This window comes from Lutra lutra, chromosome 16 (assembly GCF_902655055.1).
Source record: "Lutra lutra chromosome 16, mLutLut1.2, whole genome shotgun sequence".
Taxonomy (NCBI): Eukaryota; Metazoa; Chordata; class Mammalia; order Carnivora; family Mustelidae; genus Lutra; species Lutra lutra.
Genome location: NC_062293.1, coordinates 25087566 through 25109515, shown reverse-complemented (window position 1 = coordinate 25109515; position 21950 = coordinate 25087566). Strand labels below are relative to the sequence as shown.

Sequence of the window (21950 nt, the reverse complement as noted above, 5' to 3'; positions counted from 1 at the left end):
AAGGGCCCAGCAGAGGCTGAGCTGCTCTGACCAGCTGCCGGACCAGCCTCAGAGAGGGGCACAGACCTGGGGCCTGGAACCCTGCCGCTCTCGGGCCAGGCAGGGCTGGGAAGCCAGGCTGCCAGGAGCCGGGGTTGGGACCTGCCCCCCTCGAGAGCCGCAAGGGAGGGGCCTGCCTCTGCACAGGCCAAGCAGCCAGGCTCCTGCCAGGCCATCTGGAGCCAGAGCCTGTGTGTGTGCTTGTGTGTGGGTGTGAGTGTGCGGCTCCCAGGCCATGTGGGTGGCTGGGAGCTGTGAGGTTGTGACCCGGCCCTCCTACCCAGCCTCTGGCTCCCCTGTGGTCAGTTTCACTTCTGACATCTGGTCAAGTTCACAGCTGGCCGGCTTCCTGCATGGTCATTTTCACTTTTCTCGCCAAAACCTGGGGGCAGAGGGCCCCCATGCCTTCCCTAACCCACTTAAATTAACTTCATGGCTACACATGTGGATTTGCTCGATTTCTATGAACACTCCCCATTTTGTCGGGGGGGGGGGGCGGGAGAGAAACAATAGGACAGGAACTCACCAAATTAGAAAGTATACCTGGGCCCCTCCCGCCAAACACAACCCCCACTGGCTCCAATCACATGCATTTCCAGAAAATCGCTTTGCACTGGCTTTCTTTCTTTGCTATTATAATGTTCATCATTTATGTTTTATGGGTAGGTTTGAGGAAGGCCCAAGAAATGATTACACAGGATGCAAGGGGGAGGTGACAGGGAATCTGGGGCTCACAGCCCCCAGCTGGGCGACGAAAAGGATTTCATCTCAGCCCAAAGGGAGGCGGAAGGGGCCCCAGAACCAAACACATGCTAAAACATACTTGCGGTACCCCAACCCCCTCCCCAGCTGCTGGGGAGGAAAATAAATACACTCAGATCCTGTCCGGCTCTCCAGGTGCACAGGTGGGGGCCAGCAGGTGAGCGCCCCCCTTCCTCCTATCAGACGGAGGTCACAGAAATGCCATCTACTTACAATGTTCCCACTGCCTTACACGGAGCTGGGAGAACCCTGGGCTGGGGATAGGGTAGCTGTCAGCGCACACCCTGCTTGGGGTTCGGGGCTCGGTCATGCTAAATAGAGGGGTGCCACACTCATTCCAACGTCCAGCAAAACAAAACAGGCCAGGAGGGACCTCGTGAGACCTCACGGCCCCTTTCTGGCACCAGGCTAGGGAACCAACAGTCCTTCGCAGGGTCTTCTCAACGTGGGGAGGCCCTCTGCGGGCCACAGTCTCCCTCCGCTCCTTCTTGCTGCGTTCCCACACTGGTCCGCTTTTCTTCGCTGCAGCGGTCGGAGCCCAGCCAAACCCAGGCTCGCAGGAAAAGGAAGGATGGCGGGGGCGGGGTGGGGGGAGCATTCCTCCACGTGCAGGCCCTCGGAAGCCAGACGCCAGTTCAAGCCTCAGCCTTCCTTGGCCCGCCAAAGCAGGGGCGAGGGAAGAGGGCAAGCCGAGTTCAAATCCCTTCACTGCTTCTCTGGCAGCTGCCCTGGGCAGGATCCGGTCCCAGCCCAAGAGAAAAAACTTGTGGAGAAAAGCAGGATTGCTCTGTGTGTGTGTGTGTGTGTGTGTGTGTGTTTGTCCCAGGTTGGGGGCCTTTAGTCCCTGACCCCGGGCCTGGCTCTAGGAGAAGACACTGCCTGGGTTGGCTCCAGGTCTGTGCTGGGATGGAAGCTACCAGCACACTGGGCCACACCGCGGATGCCACACTGGCATGCCCAAGCGGGACTGGCAAAGAGGAGCGGCATCCTTTTCCACAAACCTCAAACCATGCTCCATCAAGTCCACCTCTGACCGTGACAGATCAGTGCACCAGGCCTTGGGCGAAGCCTCCCATCTCCACAGGGGTTGGACAGGCCTGGAGGTGGTGGAGGGCACACTGGATTTGGCTTTGAGACATTTCCCAGAGGGTTCCCTGCCCCCCCAACCCCTCCGCTGGCTCTCTAACCTCAAGCAAACCTGAAGGCAGCACCCCCTAATTCAGAGAGCGGGGGGCCAGCCCACATCTGTCCTCCCCATTGCTGGGTGGCTTTGGGCAAGTCGCTCCCTCTCTCTGGGCCTGTCTGTCCTATACATGAAACAAGGGGGTAGGACTAGACTTCAAAACCCCCTTGCAGCTCTGACAAGCCTCTGGTCGTCTTCATCTTGGGCCAGAGAGGAGGGTGAGGGGGCTGAGGGAAGATGTAGGCCACAGTGATGGTCCCTCATTCCCCAAGTTCACAGTGTAGAGCCCATGGCTCTGGTTCCTTGGTCTCTCCCTTTGAGTCTCTGGGGCTTTGTCATCACCCCCAAGACCGCCCTTGGTGTTAGCCCCCTAGGCCTGACACCTGCTGAGGTGGGAGGGGCTGGCCCACCTAGAAGTGTGGGGAGAGGGGAGCAGAAAATGCAGATGGGATGCTTAGGGGCAAGGGTGGGAGGGGCAGCAGGGGCTCTTCTGGCACCGGAGAGAGTGGTCAGAAGCAACGGGGGCACACAGGAGCCAGGACAGGGCAGTGGTGGAGGGGCCTGGGCCCCACGGCCCTGCCCAGAGGAGCTCAGCTCTGACGCTGGCCTGTGGGGGCGGCTGGAGCATCAGTCGTCGGAATGTGGGGGCAGGGCAGGGGCTCCGGGGGCGGCTCACACGGGGGACGTGGCTGTGGACTCGCTACACAGGCTCTCGACGATGTCGGCTCGCTGAATGCGGCGCAGGGCCGCCAGGAGGGCGTCGAGCGTCGCGCTGTCCTGGGCAGCCCAGCTGGCAAGCAGGGCTCGGACTGGGCAGGCCTCGTGGGTGAAGGAGTCTATGTGCTCCGGCTGGTAACCCAGCTCACTGGCCAGGTGTCGCCAGGTGTCCCCCGCAGAGCCGTTGAGCAGCTTCTCCACCTCCTCCCGCTTGGCTGGTGGCAGACTGCTGTAGAGACCTCCATCCCCCTTGAGGGCTGCCAAGAACCAAGGGGGCATCAGAGGCGACCCGCCACACCCCCTGCTCCCTACAGTGGACATGGGGGCCCCTGGGCTAAGACCCAAGAAGGGCTGAGGATTTCTCCTCCTTGGTGGGGGGAGGGAGGAGGAACCTCCCCCCAGGGCCTGGAGGCAGAGGTCTTGGATGGGGGACAGGGCTGCAGAGGGGTCTGGGGGGTGCTGACTCGCCTCCCCTCTCACCCACAGCGTCAGCATTACCCTTGCCATCTCACCCGGCCTCCCCCTACCCACCCCCCCCAGCAATTGGCAAGATGGCAGGGCAGGGGAGGGACACCTCTCAGTCCCAGACTCCACCACAGCAAGTGTCCTGGAGCTGGGCTCTGGGCCACTAATTAGGGCCCATCATTAACTACTTGTTCCCCAGAAGTCTAGGGCAGGAGGCTAATCGCAGCCACTTTGGGGAGTAATTAGCCCTAGGGGGCACAATTAGCTTGATGAGTCTGGATGCACCGGTTTGTCCAAAGCTCTCCCCTCCCACATCTCTCCACTGGAAAGACCTCTCCTCCCCGATCGCTTGCCTGCTTCTCCCATCCCACACAGAGGCCCCATTCCCTGTGAGCCGGCCCCTCCAGCAGTCCTTCCTACAGTCTACCCTTACTCACTCCTTTCCTCCCTACCTCAGTTTCCCCCTCCCCGTGGCCTCACTGCTCACCCTGGCCTGCGGCCGTCTGCGTGTGGGGCTGCTGGTCATGCAGGCTCTGGCTGTCCACTGAGATGCCACTGTCACTGTGAAGCTTTTCTCCCTCCGGCGGGGGCGTCTGGTTCGAGGGCCGGCTGTTGGCTCCTTGCTTGTTCTGTTTGTAGCTGTTCCACCTGGAGCCAGAGGACAGGCCCAGGCTCAGGGGGCGAGGGCCCGCACAGGCCAGGGACCTCAGGGATCTGTGTTCCGATGTGTGGGGGCCGGGGCCCTAGCAGGCCCCCCCAAGCAGAGCCACTAGACCACCTATGGTCCTTTTTCCTCTCCATCTCCACCCGCCCCTGGCCTGTACCGGAGGCACTGTGCGGGCAGACGGGCTCTCAGGGCTCGGTGCACGCCACAAGGGTTCCACGAATGTTCGCGCGATGAATGGTGCTCCCGGTGATTTCTCCGGAATTCCACTGTTCCCGGTCTACCCTGCTAAACTACTCCCACATGTGTGCGGGGATATGCACCAGATTTCCTCTGCTATTATTAGCAATAAGAAAAAGCTGAAAACAAGTCAAACGTGCATCAAAAGAAGACTGTTCAAACAAATTAGGATCCATCCATACACCGAGTGAGTGCTTACAAACAATCAGATAATCCGAATGTCCCGGGGAAAGCTCTCCCAAGGGAGATTAAGTAGGAAAGGTAAGTTGTAGAATATGGAGAGTGGGAGCCCACTGATGCTTTAAAAAAAAAACAACAAAAAAACCTTCTCTATGTTTACGTCTAACTGTAAAAAGTTTTATGTACATGTGTTTATAAAGGCACAGAAAATGGCTGGAAAGGATCCATTCCAAACAGATTCCAATGAGGAGAGAGGTAGGATTTGGAGAGATAAAAGAGGCCTTTTACTTTTTGCTTTACAAGACATTGGTCTTGTTTGCATTTACCCAAACAAGCATGGATTACTTTGAAGATTTTCTTTTTAGGAATGGAAAATGCACTGGAACATTTAAAACACTTTCCAGGGGCGCCTGGGTGGCTCAGTCCACTGAGCGTCTGACCCTTGGTTTTGGCTCAGGTCCTGATCTCAGGGTGGTGAGATGGCGCCCCACATCGGGCTCTGCGCTCAGCATGGAGTCTGCTTGGGATTCTCTCTCTCCCTCCCCTTCTGCTCCTCCCCTAGCTCATGCTCTCTCCCTCTCTCTCTCTCAAATAAATAAGTAAAATCTTTAAAACTAAATAAATAAGTAAAAAAAAATAATAATAAATAAATAAATAAAACTCTTTCTAGAAGTTCTTGCACATCCTGAATTTCTGGATGGATTGATGGATTGGCGACATCCCCAATGTGACATGGGATGGAAGAAACCCATGAGGACATAGGTCATTGGCGGGCAATGGGGTTTGAGGGATGAGGGCACAGGTGGCTGGTAAAGAAAGCTTGGTGTGCAGTTGGGGGCGGGGAGTCAGGGAGGGGAGCAGCGTGGGAGCGGGGAGGTGCTGGTGCCAGACAGGACAGGAGTCACCGCCCACCCCCCCCGCCCGCGCGGGGCAGCTGGTGGTGAGGATGAGCATGGTTTGGGGTTGACTCTAAAAAGTGTGTGAATTTTCAGGTCAAGGTCATGGTAAAGCCCTCCTTGAGAGCAGAGGCCCAGTTGTCTGTCCCCTGCCCCTCCCCCCTCACCTCTTGAAGGCAATATAGGCCACCAGGCCCACAACCACAGCAGCCAGGATGGAGCAGTAGACAGGGATGAGGTTGTCGGCAGTGCCTCGGGTCACTACGGGCTGAGAGCTGCCCATCACTGTGGTCACCGTATCTGTCACTGTGCTGGCTATGATGTCTTGCTCTGGAGGTCCCTCGGGCTCCTCTGTGCTGGGGGCGGTGCTGTCTGAGCCCTCCGAAGGCGTGGACCGGGTAATCCACCGGCCAGGGATCTCTGGAGGAAGGAGCTGCAGGAGTGAGGGCCCGTTCCCCACCCAGGCCCCTCCCCTGCCCGACTGCCCGGCTGCAGCCCTTCTTCCCCAGGCCCTGCCTTGTGCCAGGCCGTTACACAGGGAGGGTGAGAGCCAGGATTGTGACTATGAGTCATGACGGTAGAGAAGAGCAAGGGCCTGGGTCCCCTTCAGCTCTGTCCTTGACTTACTGTGTGACCCTGGACCAGACCCTTCGCCTCTCAACACCTCAAATCCCCATCTATAGCATGGGGATGCTAAGAGAGACAGTCTCTAAGCCCCCTTGCGTCTGAGGTGCAGCTGGGACCCTAGGATTCTATTTTGCCTCCCCGGGTACCTGGAAGCCTGGCATGGAGGCAAACACACCCAGAAGAGAGAGTGGGCACCAGGAGGCCTCTAGCTGGCATCACTCTGGGAAAATGTCATACTCTGCCTTGTCCCAGTTTGTCCCAACAGTCCCAGTCATCCTGGTCCTAAGGAAGGATGAGGGTACTCAGGTCTGGACAGAAAGACACCTCCCCACAAACCACCTCCCCAAGAACTGGCACCCGGCCTCCCTGATGGTCTCTGATGCCCTAACTCTGGGCTTGGCCGGGGTAGAAGGTAACCAGCTGGCTGGCTTCCCTCCAGCTGGCCCTTAGCTAGCAGCTAGCCAGTTTCCGGTCTTGTGTGGCCCCCAAACCAAACCATGGGGTCTCGCCAGCCAGAGAAGATAGCCTTGGGTAGTCCCCAGCCTCCCTGGGCAGAAGCGGACTGTTGGTGGGGCAAAGGCCTCCAAAGAAGATGCTATCCACTGCCTGGGTGAGGGGGTGGCAGGGAGGACTGTGCCTTGCCACCCACCTTGGCCCTCTCATGTCAGTGGGCACTGCCAGCCTCCCTGAAAGGGGGCCTGGCACCTCCTGGCACCAGTGGGCGGGATTTTCCACTGTGCCACCCAGCCAGGGGCTGTCCCAGAGGCTGTGGCTCCAGACGGCCTGGGGGTACCCGTCTGGGCAAAGTTGCCTACCCCATCCGTCCTCACTTCCCACGCCTGGGGCAGGGACGGGCAGCAGACAGGACATGCCAATGGGGTGAAGGGGAAGCATTTCTTCCCTGGCTCCACCCCGTTTTGCCCACCCAAGTCGGAGTGGAAGCTGCCCCTGGTTTCTCGGGCCTCCTCGGCTCAAGACGAAGATGGTTCAAAGGTTTCCATTTTCAGCACCTTCTGAGGGGTAAGACCCCCTTGAGGTGAATCTGGAATCCATCTGGCTGGCACTAGGGAGGGGGCTGCCATCTGCCGCCCCATCTTCCCCCTCCCCCAGCTCAGCCCTGGGGGGCAGCGGTAGGGCGGGAAGTGGAGACACAGCCCTGTCGTTTGGCAGCCCCAGACAGTGTGTCGGACTGGGGAGGGTCTTTTCTTGCCCTGCTAGGGGACTGGGCAAGCTGATGGGGTCTTCTGAGCCCTGAGGCTGAGAAACAACTGGCTAGGACCCCCCTCCACCTCAGAGGCCGAAGGTATGTTGGGGGGTGTTGGTAAGTCAGGCCATCACAGAGGTTCCAGAAATCTCAAAGGGGAAAGACTGGCAGTGGGCATTAAGGGACAGACCAGGCTGAAGACAGGGCTGTGCAGGGCACTTTCTCCTCATCTCTCCAGTCCCCTTTGGGGCAGGGCTGAGCAGGGGTGGGGACAGCAGGATGAGATCCAGATGGGGCCATGCCCACCAGCATTCCAATCCCCTAAGCCCTTGGCGAGTCTTGACAGCCATTTCCGGAATGGGAGCTGTCAGACTTGGGAGTGGAGAGAGGGACCGATTACTCCTAAACCCAAATTTCACTGGGGTGAGGGGGAAGAAGAGACCCCAAGGCTGAGTGAGTCACCATGTTGACACCTGAAATGTATACACAAGAAAGTACAATGTACTGGCGGAGGGGGGGGCAACCAAACCACCATCCAGTTCCATTTCCTGAAGATTCCCTCTGCTCCCGCTGACATTTAACCCTTCAGAGGCTAGAGCAGAGAACAGAAGAGGGACAGGGATAAACACAGCTGTCAGGGGTACCCTCTTCCTTCAGGATGGCTGGGGGAGTAGGGTGGTACCTGAGAGGAACCTGTGAACACGTTCAAAGGCGGGACCCTCCCCTCCCCAGCCACCACCTTTCTTTGCTCTAACCCTGCCCCTGACTAAGCCCCCTGCTGGCTGGTCCAGACTTGCCCGTCAACAGTGCTGCCTGCCTGCCAGCTGCTGGATCTCCCTCCCTGCTCTGCCCTGTGCCTGACGCCACTTGCCTGTCTCCTGGCTGAGGGCGATCGCCACCGGAACCACTCTGTTCTGGGCCCCACACCCCCAAACCCTCCCAACCCCATGCAGGAAGCTTCACACACACACACACACACACACACACACACACACCTGGCCTCAGCCCAGTTTAACCACCCTCCCCAGGTTGAGCTCCCGGAGCCAGGGATAGCCGGATGCAGAAGGCAGCCACGCTCCCCACAGCAGGGACACTGTCTCCCCCATCTGACTGGGGATGGACTGAAGGCAGAGGCTGTGCTGCCTCCCCCAGAATGGGGGACCTCCTGGGACCTAAATGCTGGGATGTCTACCTCATCAGACTGGGGCAAGGGCTATCTTTTTCCAACAAACTTGGGGCTCCCTGAAGGAGGCACTGGTTGCTTAGAGTGAAGGCACCCTGAGGGAGAGGTCCCCAAGGGAAGTAGCTAATGAGGGCCCAGGCACAGGGGATGGACAGAAAATAAAGGCATTGTCCCAGGAACTAGGTGCACTCCTTGGAGCCCAAAGCCCGACTAAGGTGAAAGCACCAGTTCCTATCCCCCACCCTGGGGCCGACAGCCCTCCATGTGCCCCCATCTCCTCCTTGGGCTCCTGAGCCCTGGGTCTCCTGCTGCCCTTCTTCCTCTGCGCCCACCACCTCCTTAGCATTCCCTGAGTCCAACACCATCCTCCGCTGAAGGGTAACAACCACTGTAGACCCCACCCCCAGACAACACCAGTTAAAGTGGGCCAGTCACCTTCCCTAATCCACGACCCAGACATCGCTGAAAACTGTATGACCAATGAGGAAACTGAGGTCCAGAGACAAGAGTGACCTCCCCACCATCACTCAGCTAGTGACAGAGCAGATTCCATCCCAGATCCCAGAGCCATAAACCACTGTGGACCCACACCAGGCCTCCCAGCCAAGGGGTCCCAACTCCTGAGGGTCCTCAAGGCCCTTTTCCCAGCCCAGAGAGCCTGCTCAAGGGTCAGACATGTTCTGCACTGTGCTGGGCCACGGTGGCCACCTCCGAGTTGCTTATCTGCCGCTCATCCAAACCCGGGCGGGCAGCCACCAGCGAAGATAGCCCTGGAAACTGAGTTGGAGTGTAGTAGCTGCGGCCTGGGAGGAGGCTGGAGGCATTCCCAACACGCAGCCCATGGAAGGACGAGGTGAGAGGGGGTCCTTTGGGCCTGGGCTTCCAAGGAGGGCGGCGGCCTCCCCCACCCGCCCCGGCCTGGTGCTCCCCGACCCCCAAGGGGCGCCCTCAGCCCGGCGCTCTCACCCTCGCACTCGGCGTCTGCCCAGCGCGTGCACTCGCGCAGCTGGCGCTCGGTGTCCTCGCACACGGTGCAGGGCAGGCACGGGTCCACGTGGTTGGCCTCGTCGGAGTACGTGCCGTCGGGGCACTCCTCGCACACGGTGTTCTGCCGGTCCTGGCACGAGAACACGAGGCCCGAGCCCGCCTCGCACACGCGGCACGCCTCGCAGCGGCCCGTCGTCTCGTCCTGGTAGTAGCCGTAGGCGCAGCGACACACGGCGTCGTCCGCCTCCACGCACGGCGCCGACATGCTCTGCAGCCCCACGCACTCGGTGCACGGCTTGCACGGCTCGGTGGCGCTCACCACATCCGAGAAGGTCACGCCTGTGGGCAGATGGACGCGCGGGACAGCCAGGGGCCCGGAAGGTCGCCGCCCGCTGCCTGGGCACCAGGGATGCAGGGGCCGCTCCCGAACCCTCGGGATCCCCCCGCAACATCTGTGAGATCTGCAGGCGGCCCAAGGGGAAGGAGGAAGGTGGGGGCGGCCAGGAGCCCTGGGTGAGGGAGGCCTGGAGTGTGAGGCTTCGCGGGTAACCCAGCTGGAGCCCGGTACATTTCTTGGCAAATACTCTTCGAGAGTTCCCAGCCCTGGACCCTTGTTCCCAGCGTGATTAAGGAATAATCTGAGCGTGGTTCCCACCCAGCTCTCCCTGGGGGCCAGAACTGGGTTGTCAACCCAACCCAGGCACAGGCGGGCCTTCACAAGGGAGCCTCCCGCCTCCGCTGCCCTTCTAGTCCTCTTCGGGCAGGTGGGGGCTCAGGTGTGGCCCGACCAGGGTTAGAGCGCAGAATTTCCCACCCATGGCGCTACCCCACGCTGTTTAAGGGCTTGGCTCCAGACAACGAAACAGCAGGAGGGATTGGAGCTGAGAAAGCAAGAAGGACTTGCCTGTATAGTCGTCTGCCCTTCCCAGTGGCACAAAGGGGAGCTTTCCAAGCTCACCCTTGACTCATGCTCTCTTAATGGTTATGATGTCTGATAGAATAAAGGGAGGAACGCCAGGGGTCCTCTCCTCCAAGTGCAAGGAAGGGAAGGCAAAGAGCCAAATCTTCTTCATCTCTACCCACCCAGGTGCAGAACTCTGTGCCAGTCGGAATGCAGAAGGATGTACCCTTGCTCCAGGGGCAGAAAGAGTAGGATTTAGGAACCGGGAGCCAGGGAAGGAGGGTGTGTTCAGCGTGTGGAAGTAGAAGTAAAGACTAGGATCCCATAAAGGAAAATGAAAGCCTGCCCTGGGTTCTGATCTCAGACTTCTCTAAAGGAACCAAGACACCAGGAGCACGGAGCCCTTATCTTCAGGGTAGGAGTGGAGAAGTGGATGCAAAAGAAAAGCAGAGAGAAATGAAAAGGAAAGCCGCTAAGGGGGAAGAGAAGACAAGACAAGGACGGGCCTGGAAGGAGACCAGTTTCAATCCAGTCCTGGCAGAGGATGAACCCCTGGGTCTCTCTTCCCAGGGATGGGGCTGACTTGGACCCAAAACCTGCTTCCACCACTTATTAGCTGTGACTCTGGGTGTTTTCCTTCACCTCTTTTGAGTTTTTTCTTTCTCTGTAAAACTGAGAATAGTATCTCCACTCACAGGGTTGGGGTGGGGAATAAATGAAATTCTACAATAAAGCACTATACACACCACAGGGATCCTGCAAAGGTTGGGCCCCCCAGGGTGGACAATGGCAAGTCTAGTGAACTTGGGTCCCAGGGAGAGAGTCTGCAGAAAGGACTTCCAAATGCAGGATGTCCAGCTTATACAAACAGGAGGATTCTATCTGGTTGACATGTGGCAGGAGGTGGGTTTAGTCACACTGGAGGGGGAGAGAAATTGGGGGGGGGGCTGCCCATGGGAAAGCACAGAAAATTAGTAGGAAACTCCTGGGAGACAGTTTTGGGGGAGGTGGGGAAAATGTGGTGTTTTTTGGCAGAGAATGAAGGCAGGAGCTTAATGGGTTTCCTTGTGGAAACGTTTTGAGGATAGAGGGAAAGTCCGCTGGGGTCTCCAATGCCATAAAGTGAGCTTATAAAGGCAGCCTGTTAACACAGCTGGAGGGGGGAGGGGAACAGGGGGAACAAATGGGAGGGAGGACTCCCGCCACCACCTCCTAGCTGGTCTCCAGCTTCTGTCCCTCGTTCCCCGGAGATGCCCGAGCCTCCCTCTTCCGGGCTCCTCTACCCCACCTCTTGCTTTGACAGAAGGGAGTGGGTTCCCATCCTGGGAGACTTAGGATCCAGGGCAGAGAGGACCTGGGCAGGAGTCTAGGAAATGAGAGAGGAGGTTTTAGTGTAGCCTACGGTCGGCCAGCCCTGTCCTGGGATGGAAACTCTGGGAGGCCAGGACAGGTGGAAAGGTGGCAAAGGCACAACAGAATGTCTAGTCTCTCCATCTAGGCCCAGGCCCTTCTCTGCTGTGGGATGGACTTAGAGGACCCACAAGCACAGAGAAAGGAAAACTGTGTGACTGGGAACACCAAGGAGCTGGGGTTGCCAGACAGACAGGCTGTGTGTGTTTGGGGGGTGTGGTAGAGAGGAATCCAGATGTCAGACTAGGCAGATGAGGTTAGCATTCCTAGTTCCTAGGGTGGAACCTGGAGGTCCACACCTGGGTGGCTCAGTTGGTTAAGTGTCTGACTCTTGATGTCAGCTGGGGTCATGATCTTGGGGTTGTGGGATCGAGCCCCGTATGGGGCTCTGCGCTCAGCGGGGAGTCTGCTTAGGATTCTCTTTCTCTCCCTCTACCCCTCCCCATGGCCGTGTTCTCTCTCTCTCTTTCAAATAAACAAATAAATCTATTTTTTAAATAAAAAAAGAGTTCCCAGCTCCTATACCCTTGCTCCTATCATGATTAAAGAAGAATTTGGTATGGTTCCCACTGGCCCAGGTGCGCGGTGCGTGCCACCTAGAAGGCACGGTGTGACTAGGCAGGGAGAGAAGGTTTCTGGGCAGGAAAGGAGCACTGAGCCGGTGGCCTGAAGGAAGCAGCTGAGGCTGGGGACATCCAGCAGGGACAGAGAGGCCTGGGGCAAAAGCACACAGAATTCAGCCCCCAGACCTGCCGTCCTTCTGAATCCTTTAGCAGCAGCCCCGGAAAATGCCAGGTAGGACGGGCCACAGCAGCCCTCTCCCATCTGACACCACCCCACAGTGAGGACAGTCCCTGCTCCCGCTACCTCTGGAAAGCTCTGCTTCCTTGGTCAGAGCTGGGGGGACGGGTAGCCACATGCTCCCAGGATCCCCCAAGGTCAGTTTCCAGGGCAGCCAGGACTTGATCCTCCTCCCCTCCCCCCAAACACACTGAGGGTAAGTGGCAGCCATTGATTTTACAGCGCAGATGGTATTTTTAGCTGGTCTCAGCCTCAGCTACTCCTCCCACCTGGCCACATTCCCCTACCAGGACTCTCCACCTGGGGGCTGGGAAGGGGCACCCCTGGGGATCCCTCATCGTGAGGTCCTCCTCCTCCCTCCAAAGACTTCCTCAGCCATTCTCAGTTTCCCTTCTCGCCTCCTATACTGGGCCGGACCCATTCTGGTGCCCACACAGAGGTGGGGAGGAGACCCTGCCAGGAGGCAGAGCCCTTGTCAGGCTTCTAGTGGGCATGCGTCTGCCAGGCCTGGCGCCCTCTCTTCCCCTCCAGCCCCTCTCCCAACCGCCCGCCCCCCCCGCCCCGACCCCGTACTCACTGTCCAGGCAGGGTTCGCACACGGTCTGGTTGGCTCCGCAAGGCTGGGCCACCCCCTCACCCAGGTTGCAGGCTTTGCAGCACTCCCCGCTGTGGGTGTACAGACCGGTGAGACATGCCTCCTTGGCACCTCCAAGGCACACCTGGGCGGGAGGATAGATGGGAAGGTCAGACCGACGAGAGAAGCAAGAGGGGGTGTCTTCCCAGAGATCAAACACCCCCTCCTAAAGTCTTCTATTGGAACCACCTGGGCCCGGATGAGCTCACCACGGAGGCATCAGGCACATCAAAGCTGGGGCCGGGGGAAGAGAGGCAGTCAGGGACAGGGTGCCCCTGCAGGCAGCCGGGGGTGTGAGGTCAGAGCCCCGACACTCACGTTCTACAGAGTTCATCTTGGGGTGATGGCAACTTCTGGAATCCTGAGGACACACCACATGGGGAAGGCAGCCTGGGACCCAGCAGTGGGCCGCTGGCCAGCACGGGGCTTCCCACCAAGGGGGCCCCTGGCAGGTAACTCTGGCCCAAATGCCTCTCCCCTGGAGGGATAGCTGCAGGGCTCTGTCTACACAGAGGGAAGCCTTTTTCTAGCAAAGGCTAGCAGGGCCCTCCTCTGGGTCCTTAATTCTACCGTTTCACATGTTAGTCAGTGAGCGGTGTCTGTACCCAAGAGCAGAAGGCAGAGGGCTGGGGTCATGGGTTCGAATCCAGATGCTTCCCTGGTGTCCTGGCCTGTTCTGCTTTCTCTTTCTGAGTCTTCCCTTCTCACCCACAGAGACAGAGCCCACTTGGGGCCAATTGGCCAGAGTCCGGCACCAAGCAGGGAGAAAGGGGCGCCTGCTGGCTTCTCTCACCACCCAGCAGCCCAGTTCCACCAGAGTCTCATTTCCAGCCACCAACCCTCTCCTCTCCCTGCCCCCAAGCAGCCGGTGGGAACAGCGCTGGAACAGGGGAAAGGGGAGCCAGATTCCTGCCACCGAGGCATCTTTTGCTCTTTGCTCATGGATGGAACGATTTAGTGCCAGATTCCCTGGGGGGGAGGGGGTGAGAGTGCTGGCCGCTTGCTTTATGTTTCTATTTCTTAAAAAAATTCTTCGCGTCTAATAAAACTCCAAAGCCTGTTTCCCTGGCCTCAGACCATGCAGCTCCCATTTGGTACAAGGAGGAAGCATGGGCTCTGGGGTCATGGGACTAGAGCAGAGTGTTAAAGGTCCTTTTGGACATTCCTTGCTTCCATGTTGGCAAGCTCATAGCCAAAAATACTCCTTTTTCCCTCCAGTCCTTTAAAATATCCTGAGGTCTAACCAGGGTTCAGTGGAAGGAGGGGGCTGGACAGGTTGGATCGGTGTAGGAGGCAGCTGGTGGTCCTGTGTAGGAAGCCAGCAGGGAGGGTGAGGGCAGCACAGGATGGGGGTCCTGGGGTATTTGCCACCGTCTCCTCCCAGGTGGTAGGAACACGGGTCTGGGAACATCTGCAGACCAGAAACCAGGAGGGGTGGGGGCAGCGGGGGTCCCAGATGTAGGCTTTCCCCCAGGAGGGACAGAGAGACTCGGGAAGGGTCTGTTTGGATTTCTTTTCATCCTTGAAGGCTGATGCTTAAATGTCACTTCAAGGAAGTGATCTTGTAGCCTCACGCCTCCCAGAGGAGGCAGAGCAGCCCTGTGACATGTTTTCCAGGTTTACTGTGGGGGACATGTTGCAATGCCCCCCACTGGACAGTCAGCCCCCGGGCGGGGCAGGACTGCGGTTGCCCCAGCACTTGGTACCCAACCTGAATATTTACGGGATTTCAGAATGTGCAAATACAATAACGACCTCAATTACCTAGAACTCCGGGCCAGGAAATGTAGGATGGGGGTGACTTTCAGGATAGCTGAATTTCCCAAGAATTGAGGATTTGCTGCTCTGATCACCTAATGTTTTTCATGTTAACCACGATGGCTGCACCCTTCTCATTCCGGAAGATATGTTCACAGTTTCCGCATGACTCAGGGGGGACTCAGTGATGATTCTGGGCGATAGTGCAGTGAGGGCCTCGTGTTCTTTACCCCAAATCACCACCACACTTTTGTCTCTGAATTCTTTTTTTTTTTAAGATTTTATTTATTTGACAGAGAGAGAGAGAGAGAGAGAGATCACAAGGAGGCAGAGAGGCAGGCAGAGAGAGAGGAGGAAGCAGGCTCCCCGCTGAGCAGAGAGCCCGATGTGGGGCTCGATCCCAGGACCCTGGGATCATGACCTGAGCCGAAGGCAGAGGCTTTAACCCACTGAGCCACGCAGGTGCCCCTGTCTCTGAATTCTTAATCAGCTTTTTTTTTTTTTTAAAGCGTTTCTCTCTCCCTCCTTCCTGTCAAGATATCAGTTGTCAGTTTTTGCCGACACCAGAGTATGACCTGAGCAGCCCCTCCTCTACCATTCTAACTCATTAGGTCAAACTGGATGTAGAAACCGTGTAACTAGCCTGGGCAGGAAGGTGTACATCGGGAGTGTAGGTGGGATCTGAACCGGCACGGGGTGGGAGGGGAAGGGGGCATTCTCGGAGTAAAAGGTGTGAGCTATTCTGCCTTCCTCCTCAGTGGCCCCTGTGACTCTGGCTTATGGCTTAGAGCTGGGTGATTTGGGACACGCTGAAATCTCTCTGTGCCTCAGTCTCTCTATCTTTAGGTAATGGTGACAGTACCTGCCTCATCAGATGCTGTAGACACCAAATGAAGGTGTTCACACACTTCAGGAGCCCTCTGTTTTCTTTCCCAAGGTCTTTCTTGCCTCATTTGTGGCTGCTGGCTAGGGTCCCGTTGGTTGAGCTCAGCAGAGAGATGAGCAGTGGAGAGCTGAGGGGGTCTGTCCGTGGCACTCGAGCAGCCTCTGCCTGCCCCTCTCCTTTGACGCCTGCTCTCCGGGTGACAGCCCTCCATCCTTGCTCTTCTCCCAAGTCTTCCATTTGGACTCCAGGCCCCATAATTAGTCACCATGTGTTTCCTGTGCTTGTTTTATGTGTCCTATTTCAAAACACCCCAGACCTGCTACCTAACGGTCTGCAACTTTGGGGCAGTTCCCAGTCTCTCTAAGCCTGTATTCTCCCATACAAAACATTGGATCGGTAATATTTACTGCTCAGGGTTGTCATGAAATTTACATGAAATAATTTATGCAAGTCTGTCCAGTGTACAGTAGGAGTTCCATAAATGTTAGCTATCAGATAAGTGTCTTGTCGCGGGCTGGGCTGCTGAGCCTGGCTGGAAGGCAGAGGAAGGGGGGAGCTGTCGTTAGGCCCAAAGAGAGGAAACTACCTAAGAGGTGGGGCAGGATAGACATGAAGAAAGACCCACCAGGAAGAGTCTGAAGAGGGCAGGGGGACCAAAGGAGAATGGGAATTGCTCTCCTCACAGTTAATTAATTAACAACCATTTATTAGTTAACAACTATTTGCTCAACATTGAGCTAAGTGTTTCCAATGAGACATGGTCCCCAACTCCCCACCCCCACCCTATCTTTCCCCACCCCTGCTCAGGGAAATCACAGTCCCATGAGGGAGAGGAGAGATCACTCCACACAGATACTCCAGAAGCCAAGATGCTGAAGGAAAAGGACTTGAGGGACTGCCTTCACCTCCTGTCTGACAGCTGGGGAAACTGAGGCTCCCGGGGGGGGGGGGGGGGGGATTCTGCTAAGTGGCTTCATGCTTCACCCCTGCCATGCCCTCTACTGGTCCAGGGTGGGGCAATCTTGGGAAGCAAGGAGGGATGACACGGATTTAGGCTTATTGCTCCAAAGTAATCAACTGACCCATGTGCCTGAAATCTACATTTATTACACTCACTCATTTCCAATTTGATGGAATGATTTCATCCCATTGTTGAGAATATTTGCAATCCTTTTGCCAGTTCAAGGCTTTCAAAAAACGAAGGTGGAATCACCCTTAGAATTGTTGACTTTTAAAAACCTTAAATTTTTAAAAAAATTGGACAAAATAGAAAACACACCAAAATGGTTGAAAGAATTTGAAACTCTATGAAGGCTTCAATGTGACAAGCTCTAACCATTCACAACAGTTTCAGCAAAGGGGTTCCTTAGGTGAATGGAGCCATTAGCCACCACCATGGGGAAGGAGAGTGTTCAAATACGTGGAGGGTCTTTTGAGGTCAATGCAAACCCAGGGAGACGCTGGCACATGCGCTTTACTCCCTTAGATAGCGGTTGAATTTGGGGTAGGAGACAAGCTAATTAACTGAGGATGAGGCTGTAGGAAGACTTTGAGAGGGGCCTGGGGACTATGGGTGGGGGGAAGGGGCGCCAAATGAGTGGCGCCAAGGACATGAGACACAGATCTAATATTTAGGGCTAGTGATGGTTAAGGTCCTCCTGTCCCGTGATCTAGAAGGCTGGGGCCGGGCGGGCGGTGGGGGATGGGGGTGGGGGAGACCCTGTCCACTGAGGACAGAATAAACCCCAAGCTGAACATTCTGGGTTCCAACAAGGGCGCCACCACGCACGGACGGGGGAAGCCTGCTTTCATGCCCCGGAAGTCTGAGAGGTTCAACTCCCTCAACTGTAAAATGGGAATAACTAGATTTACTCTGCAGGGATCTTACACGGACTAAATGACGCAAGAGACATTACCCAGGGCAGTGCGTGGCACATAGTAGGCGCTCAGCCAATTTTATTATGTCCACCTCCCTGCCCCGCACACCCCCACACCCCGGGAAGAATCTAGGTGTGTGAATGGGCCCGGACTGGTACGGGGTGGGGTGGGGGGAGACCTCAATTTCCATCCCGGAGCCGCCCCCCCGCCCCCCCCCCCCCCCCCCCCCCCCCCGCCTGGCCGCTCCTGTCCGCCCATTTGCTGCCCTCGTTGCATCCCTATTAGGCGCATTAGCCAGCCGGGCGGCTCCGGTTACAGACGTCTGAATGACAAAGTGCCTCCATTACCGGCGCGGCCCGCCAGCGGAGCCGCCGGGACGCGCTCCGGTTTCAGCACTCCATCGCCGCGGCGCAGGAAGAAACTCGGACCGCCGCGGTGCGCACAGCCAGCCCGCAGACAGCAGCCCCGCGAGGCGGAGGCAAGCGCCGCGGGGGCTGCGGGCAGCCGGCTCTCTGCGGGGTCCACCTTCCCGAGCCCCCAGGCCCTCCGCGCCCAGCTCCCCTCTTCCCTCGCCTCTCCTCTTGGTGGGGGCACTCTTCCCAGCCCCCGTCCGCAGCCCACGCTCTCGCCGCTCTGGGGGCCGCACTACTGGCCGCCCCAGTCCCACCTCCCCAGTCAAGAGCATCTCTAACCCGCTGCGTTAGTCAGCAAACCGGCCCGCAGTCCCTCCCAAATCTCCAGAGAAGCCACAGGTACTGACAGCTCCAGAGGGCTGAGCTTCGGGGATGGGGCCAGCGCCCAGAGAGGGTCTCTGCCCACCCCAGCCCCCCAGAGTTCCACCGCCGGCCGAGAAAGGCGGTTCTTGAAAGGCGCCGGGTGCCCCCCTACGGGGAATGGGGTGTATGGGGGAGTATGGGGAGTGCCGCGCTGGGAATCAGGCGCGGCACAGCCTGGCTAGCACTCTGGTTTAACTTGCTTTGAGATCTTGGCCAAGTCGTTTAAACTCTCAGAGCCTCAGTCTTCCTCCCTGCAAAATGGGGGTTGGGGTGCAACGCTCAGAAAAAAAAAAATGAAGACAGCAGGGAGAGTGAGGACTCCTATTGCCAAACTCTGTGGCACTCCGTTCCTGGGCCCACACAGGTCACACCTCCTGAGTGTCTTGGGACTACGGGATGGACTTAAATGCTTAAGAGGATCCGCAGTCCCCTGCGGAGGCGGAATCTGCGGCGTCTGAGCGCCTCCGTTCTGTTCCGTGCCCACCACCGCGTCTTCCACCAAAAGCTGGGGGCGGGGAGGGTTGGGGCGCGTGCGGAATCCCGACCCGCCTGGGCGCTGGACCGTGAGAACTGCGGGAGCCGAGCTCGGGCTGCTTAACTTAATGGGGGGTCCGAGTGGGGGCGCTGCGCGGAGCCCCAGGCTCGCCCGCAGCCGCAGACAGCACAGCCGTCGCCTCTCAGCGCCCCCTGCGGGCAGCCTCGGCAGCCGCGACCCCGGGCTGCGCGCGGCCGGGACCTTCCCCGCCTCGCGAGTCCCGGCGCTCTGCACCCTGAGACTTGGCTGCGCCCAGACCCGGTGGCACGATGCCCGCTCCATCCCTTCCGGTCCCCCGCGCGGCTTCAAACCTCTAGAATGAGCGCGTCGGCGGACCCCAACGGGCGCAGGAGAGGCAGGGAGAGGGTTCGTCCCGGCGAAGTGGGCGCTCCCTTCCCGGCCTCGGATCCCCAGCCGCAGTTCCCAGACTGGGCGAGGCCGCAAGAAAGAGCGCGCGACAGGCGCGGGAAACGTCCGTCCCTCTGCTCTGCCTGCTCGTCCCACTGTCCCTCGGCGGGCAGGCGTGGCCCCGACCACTTTGGGGTCAGCTCTCCCTTCTCTGCCCTCTTGCATTTTATTGGCATCTCTCTCCCTCGCTGTCGTCCTTTTTCTCCTCTCCCTAACCCATTTCTCTCTCTTCGGGCGACCCCCGCTCCCCGAAGCTCTCCCTCCCACATCCCTCCCCCCCCCCCATTGTCTGGCTGGCCCTCATTGTCCGATGCCCGGTCCCCTCTGCCTCCAGTCCCTCCGACCTCCCCTATTGTTCTATCTCCTTGTCTCTGGTTCCCCGCCCCTGCCCCGCTCGCCCCTCATATCTCTAATCCCGGTCCCATTCCTCTTCCTTCAGCCTGGGTTCCGTCCCACGACCCTCCAGAGATCAAGATGCTCAGGAAGAAAGTCGCCTCGAGGTCTCAGCATCCAAACGCCCTCTTCAGAACCCAGACATCTGAGAGACCCCTCTCAGCTCCTCCACACGCACCCTCCGCCGTACCTGAGGACGCGCATCCGTGCGCCCCTCTCTCCCGCATCTCCACCCTTGGCCTCGGGTCGCCCCTGCGCTCTGAGAACCCTAGACGCTCCTTCGTGGATCCTGGCTGCGGAGCTCCTCTCCCGCCATCCATCCCCAGCCATCTGGGACCCCAAAGCTCCCTTCTGTTTTCCCTCGGGAAACCTGAACCCACTGGGGTTCCAGTCCTGGGAGAGGGCGCGGGTTGCCCTCCAGCTAGCACTCACCCCCAGGAGCAGCAGCAGCAGCAGGCGCGGCCCGTCCATGGCGCTGCCGGAGGCACCTGCCCCCATCGCCCGCCTCCCGCGGCAGCGCTCGGCTTCCAGTTGAGTCCCGTCCGCGGACGGATAGGGCTGCGCTGCGCTGCGCTCCAGCGCCCGCCCCCCAGAGCTGGCTGAGGCTCGGCTCACTCTGGCTGCGGGCGGGAGGGGCTGCGAGAAGCCAGTGCGGCGGCCCCGCCTCCTCCCCGCCCAGCCCGCCCACCCCCGGAACCGCGCCCGCCCGCCGGGTGGCTTCGGGGAGTAGAGAGGAGGGGAGGAGAGGAAAGAAGAGGGGAAGGGAGGAGGGCTTGCGCGGAGATTCGCGCCCGCGCGCCCCGCCGCCGCTTTTCCGCGCCCGGGCCCTGGGAGCCTCTGGAGACTCCGCCCCGGTACCCAGTGCCGGGTCCGCGCTCGTGCGCGTTGCTCCCGGATGCTGTGGGCTCGGGGACCAGGGCTTCCCCTCTGCGGCTCCAGCTCCTCTCCGCTGCAGACCCCCCACAGCGTTCCCTGTCTTACCCATCTTCCTCTGCCTCCAGCTTCAGCTTCTTCCCGTGGGTCCTGCTCCCTACCCAGCCACTGTCAGCAAGAATGCCCCCTGCCCGCCCCGCCCTTCATCTCCTGGTCCATACCAGACCCCTACCTATCCCTTCCCAGTGCAAAGTCCTAGGAGAAGGGGAGGGGAGAAGTAGCAGGTGGCCTGATCATGAAAGTGAGCAGAAGGGACATTAAGGTGGGATGTTATCTGAATTCTCAAAAGATGGGTTTGAAGGGGTTACAGGTGTGCACACAGCCATAGGAATACACCCGCTCTCAAACTCACATATATATGTGCTTACCCACTACGTGTATTCACACCTCCCTCATGCATTCATGTAAACCTGTGCATTCTACACATGCATGTGCACCCACACACTCATGCACATTTGCACACTCATTACACATGCGGTTATAACATTCAAACACACACTCACCTATACATTCATACATGCATGTGTACGTGTGCAGTCATCTCCACACAGGCCCTCACATGCACAGTCTCTCACAAGTGCACACATTCATGAACACGCACACCCATACACAAACATACACTTACAGCCCCAACAATATAGCCTTCACTAGACTGTATTTCCATTGGCTTATGAGCTCCCTGAAGACAGGGACTACAGTTTCTTATCTGAATGCCTGGTATACTGCAGATGTTCAATGAAGGCCTGTAGAAGGGAATAAAAGGAAACATGGTTGGATAAACTCATAACCATGTACCATGTACTATCCAAGCATCCCTGGGGCCACATTCACCATGCTCTAGAAACTACAGCAGGTCCCAATCACCGGCCCCTGGCAACCTAGGGAGAGTGCTACCAGTGTTTCCGTGGGAAACACCCCCACCTCAGTACTTACTCCCTGCTTGTCCCCACCCTATCCTGATCCCCTGGCAAAGAGGCCAAGGAACAGAGCTTATAAGGGACAAGTCTACAAAGCCTATCCCCACACCCTGATCTTAGCCATGTGTGGACCTCAGTTTTGAGTTAGAAAAAAAAACTCTACTGCCCTCCCACGTTATAGGAAGGGGGGAAGATCAAGTGCACTTGTGAAGCGAGCACCTAAGTGGTTGGTAGGTGATTCCCTAGATCGGCTAAAGCTCATTTATTCAATCATGGGGGGTAGCGGGGGGAATCTGCCCTATGAATGTCTTTCCTGTGTATCCAACAAAGTCCAGGGGACGGCCTCAGAAAAAACAGGTAGACATCACTGTGTCCTTGAGCATGAGCGTGGACGATCCACCGCTTCCAAGGCCAGGCAGCTAGCCCTTCTTCAGGAATCCCTGAGGAGTACCTCTCCCAGACAGGGACCACCTCTAAACTGTCTCCTCCTGCAGCAGCTTTTATAGCTCGGTCTTTCCTCTCCATCGAGTTCATGGACGGCAGGAAGGGCCAATGTTAGTACTAACAGCGGCA

At 58.1% G+C, this 21950-nt stretch overlaps 1 protein-coding gene across 1 annotated transcript; it reads right to left on the bottom strand.

Annotated features, from left to right (window-relative positions):
* Nucleotides 1-657: 657 nt before the first annotated feature.
* NGFR (nerve growth factor receptor) lies at nucleotides 658-20129 on the bottom strand. Its single transcript, XM_047708632.1, has 6 exons — nucleotides 19960-20129; nucleotides 12837-12978; nucleotides 9127-9486; nucleotides 5314-5566; nucleotides 3654-3814; nucleotides 658-2958 (listed from the first exon to the last, which is right to left on the bottom strand). The coding sequence occupies exons 1-6, from the start codon at nucleotides 20023-20025 to the stop codon at nucleotides 2657-2659; spliced, it is 1284 nt and encodes a 427-aa protein (XP_047564588.1). The 5' UTR covers nucleotides 20026-20129; the 3' UTR covers nucleotides 658-2656.
* Nucleotides 20130-21950: the final 1821 nt, after the last annotated feature.

What these genes read in the sequence shown, in the direction of transcription:
- NGFR (XM_047708632.1), bottom strand. Translation starts at nt 20,025, where the DNA reads ATGGGGGCAGGTGCCTCCGGCAGCGCCATGGACGGGCCGCGCCTGCTG. An exon ending in TGCTGCTGCTGCTCCTGGGG is followed by an intron (nt 12,979 to 19,959) that starts GTGAGTGCTAGC and finishes CCTCCCGCCCAG; the next exon opens with GTGTGCCTTGGAGGTGCCAA. An exon ending in GCCTATATTGCCTTCAAGAG is followed by an intron (nt 3,815 to 5,313) that starts GTGAGGGGGGAG and finishes CTCTGGCTCCAG; the next exon opens with GTGGAACAGCTACAAACAGA.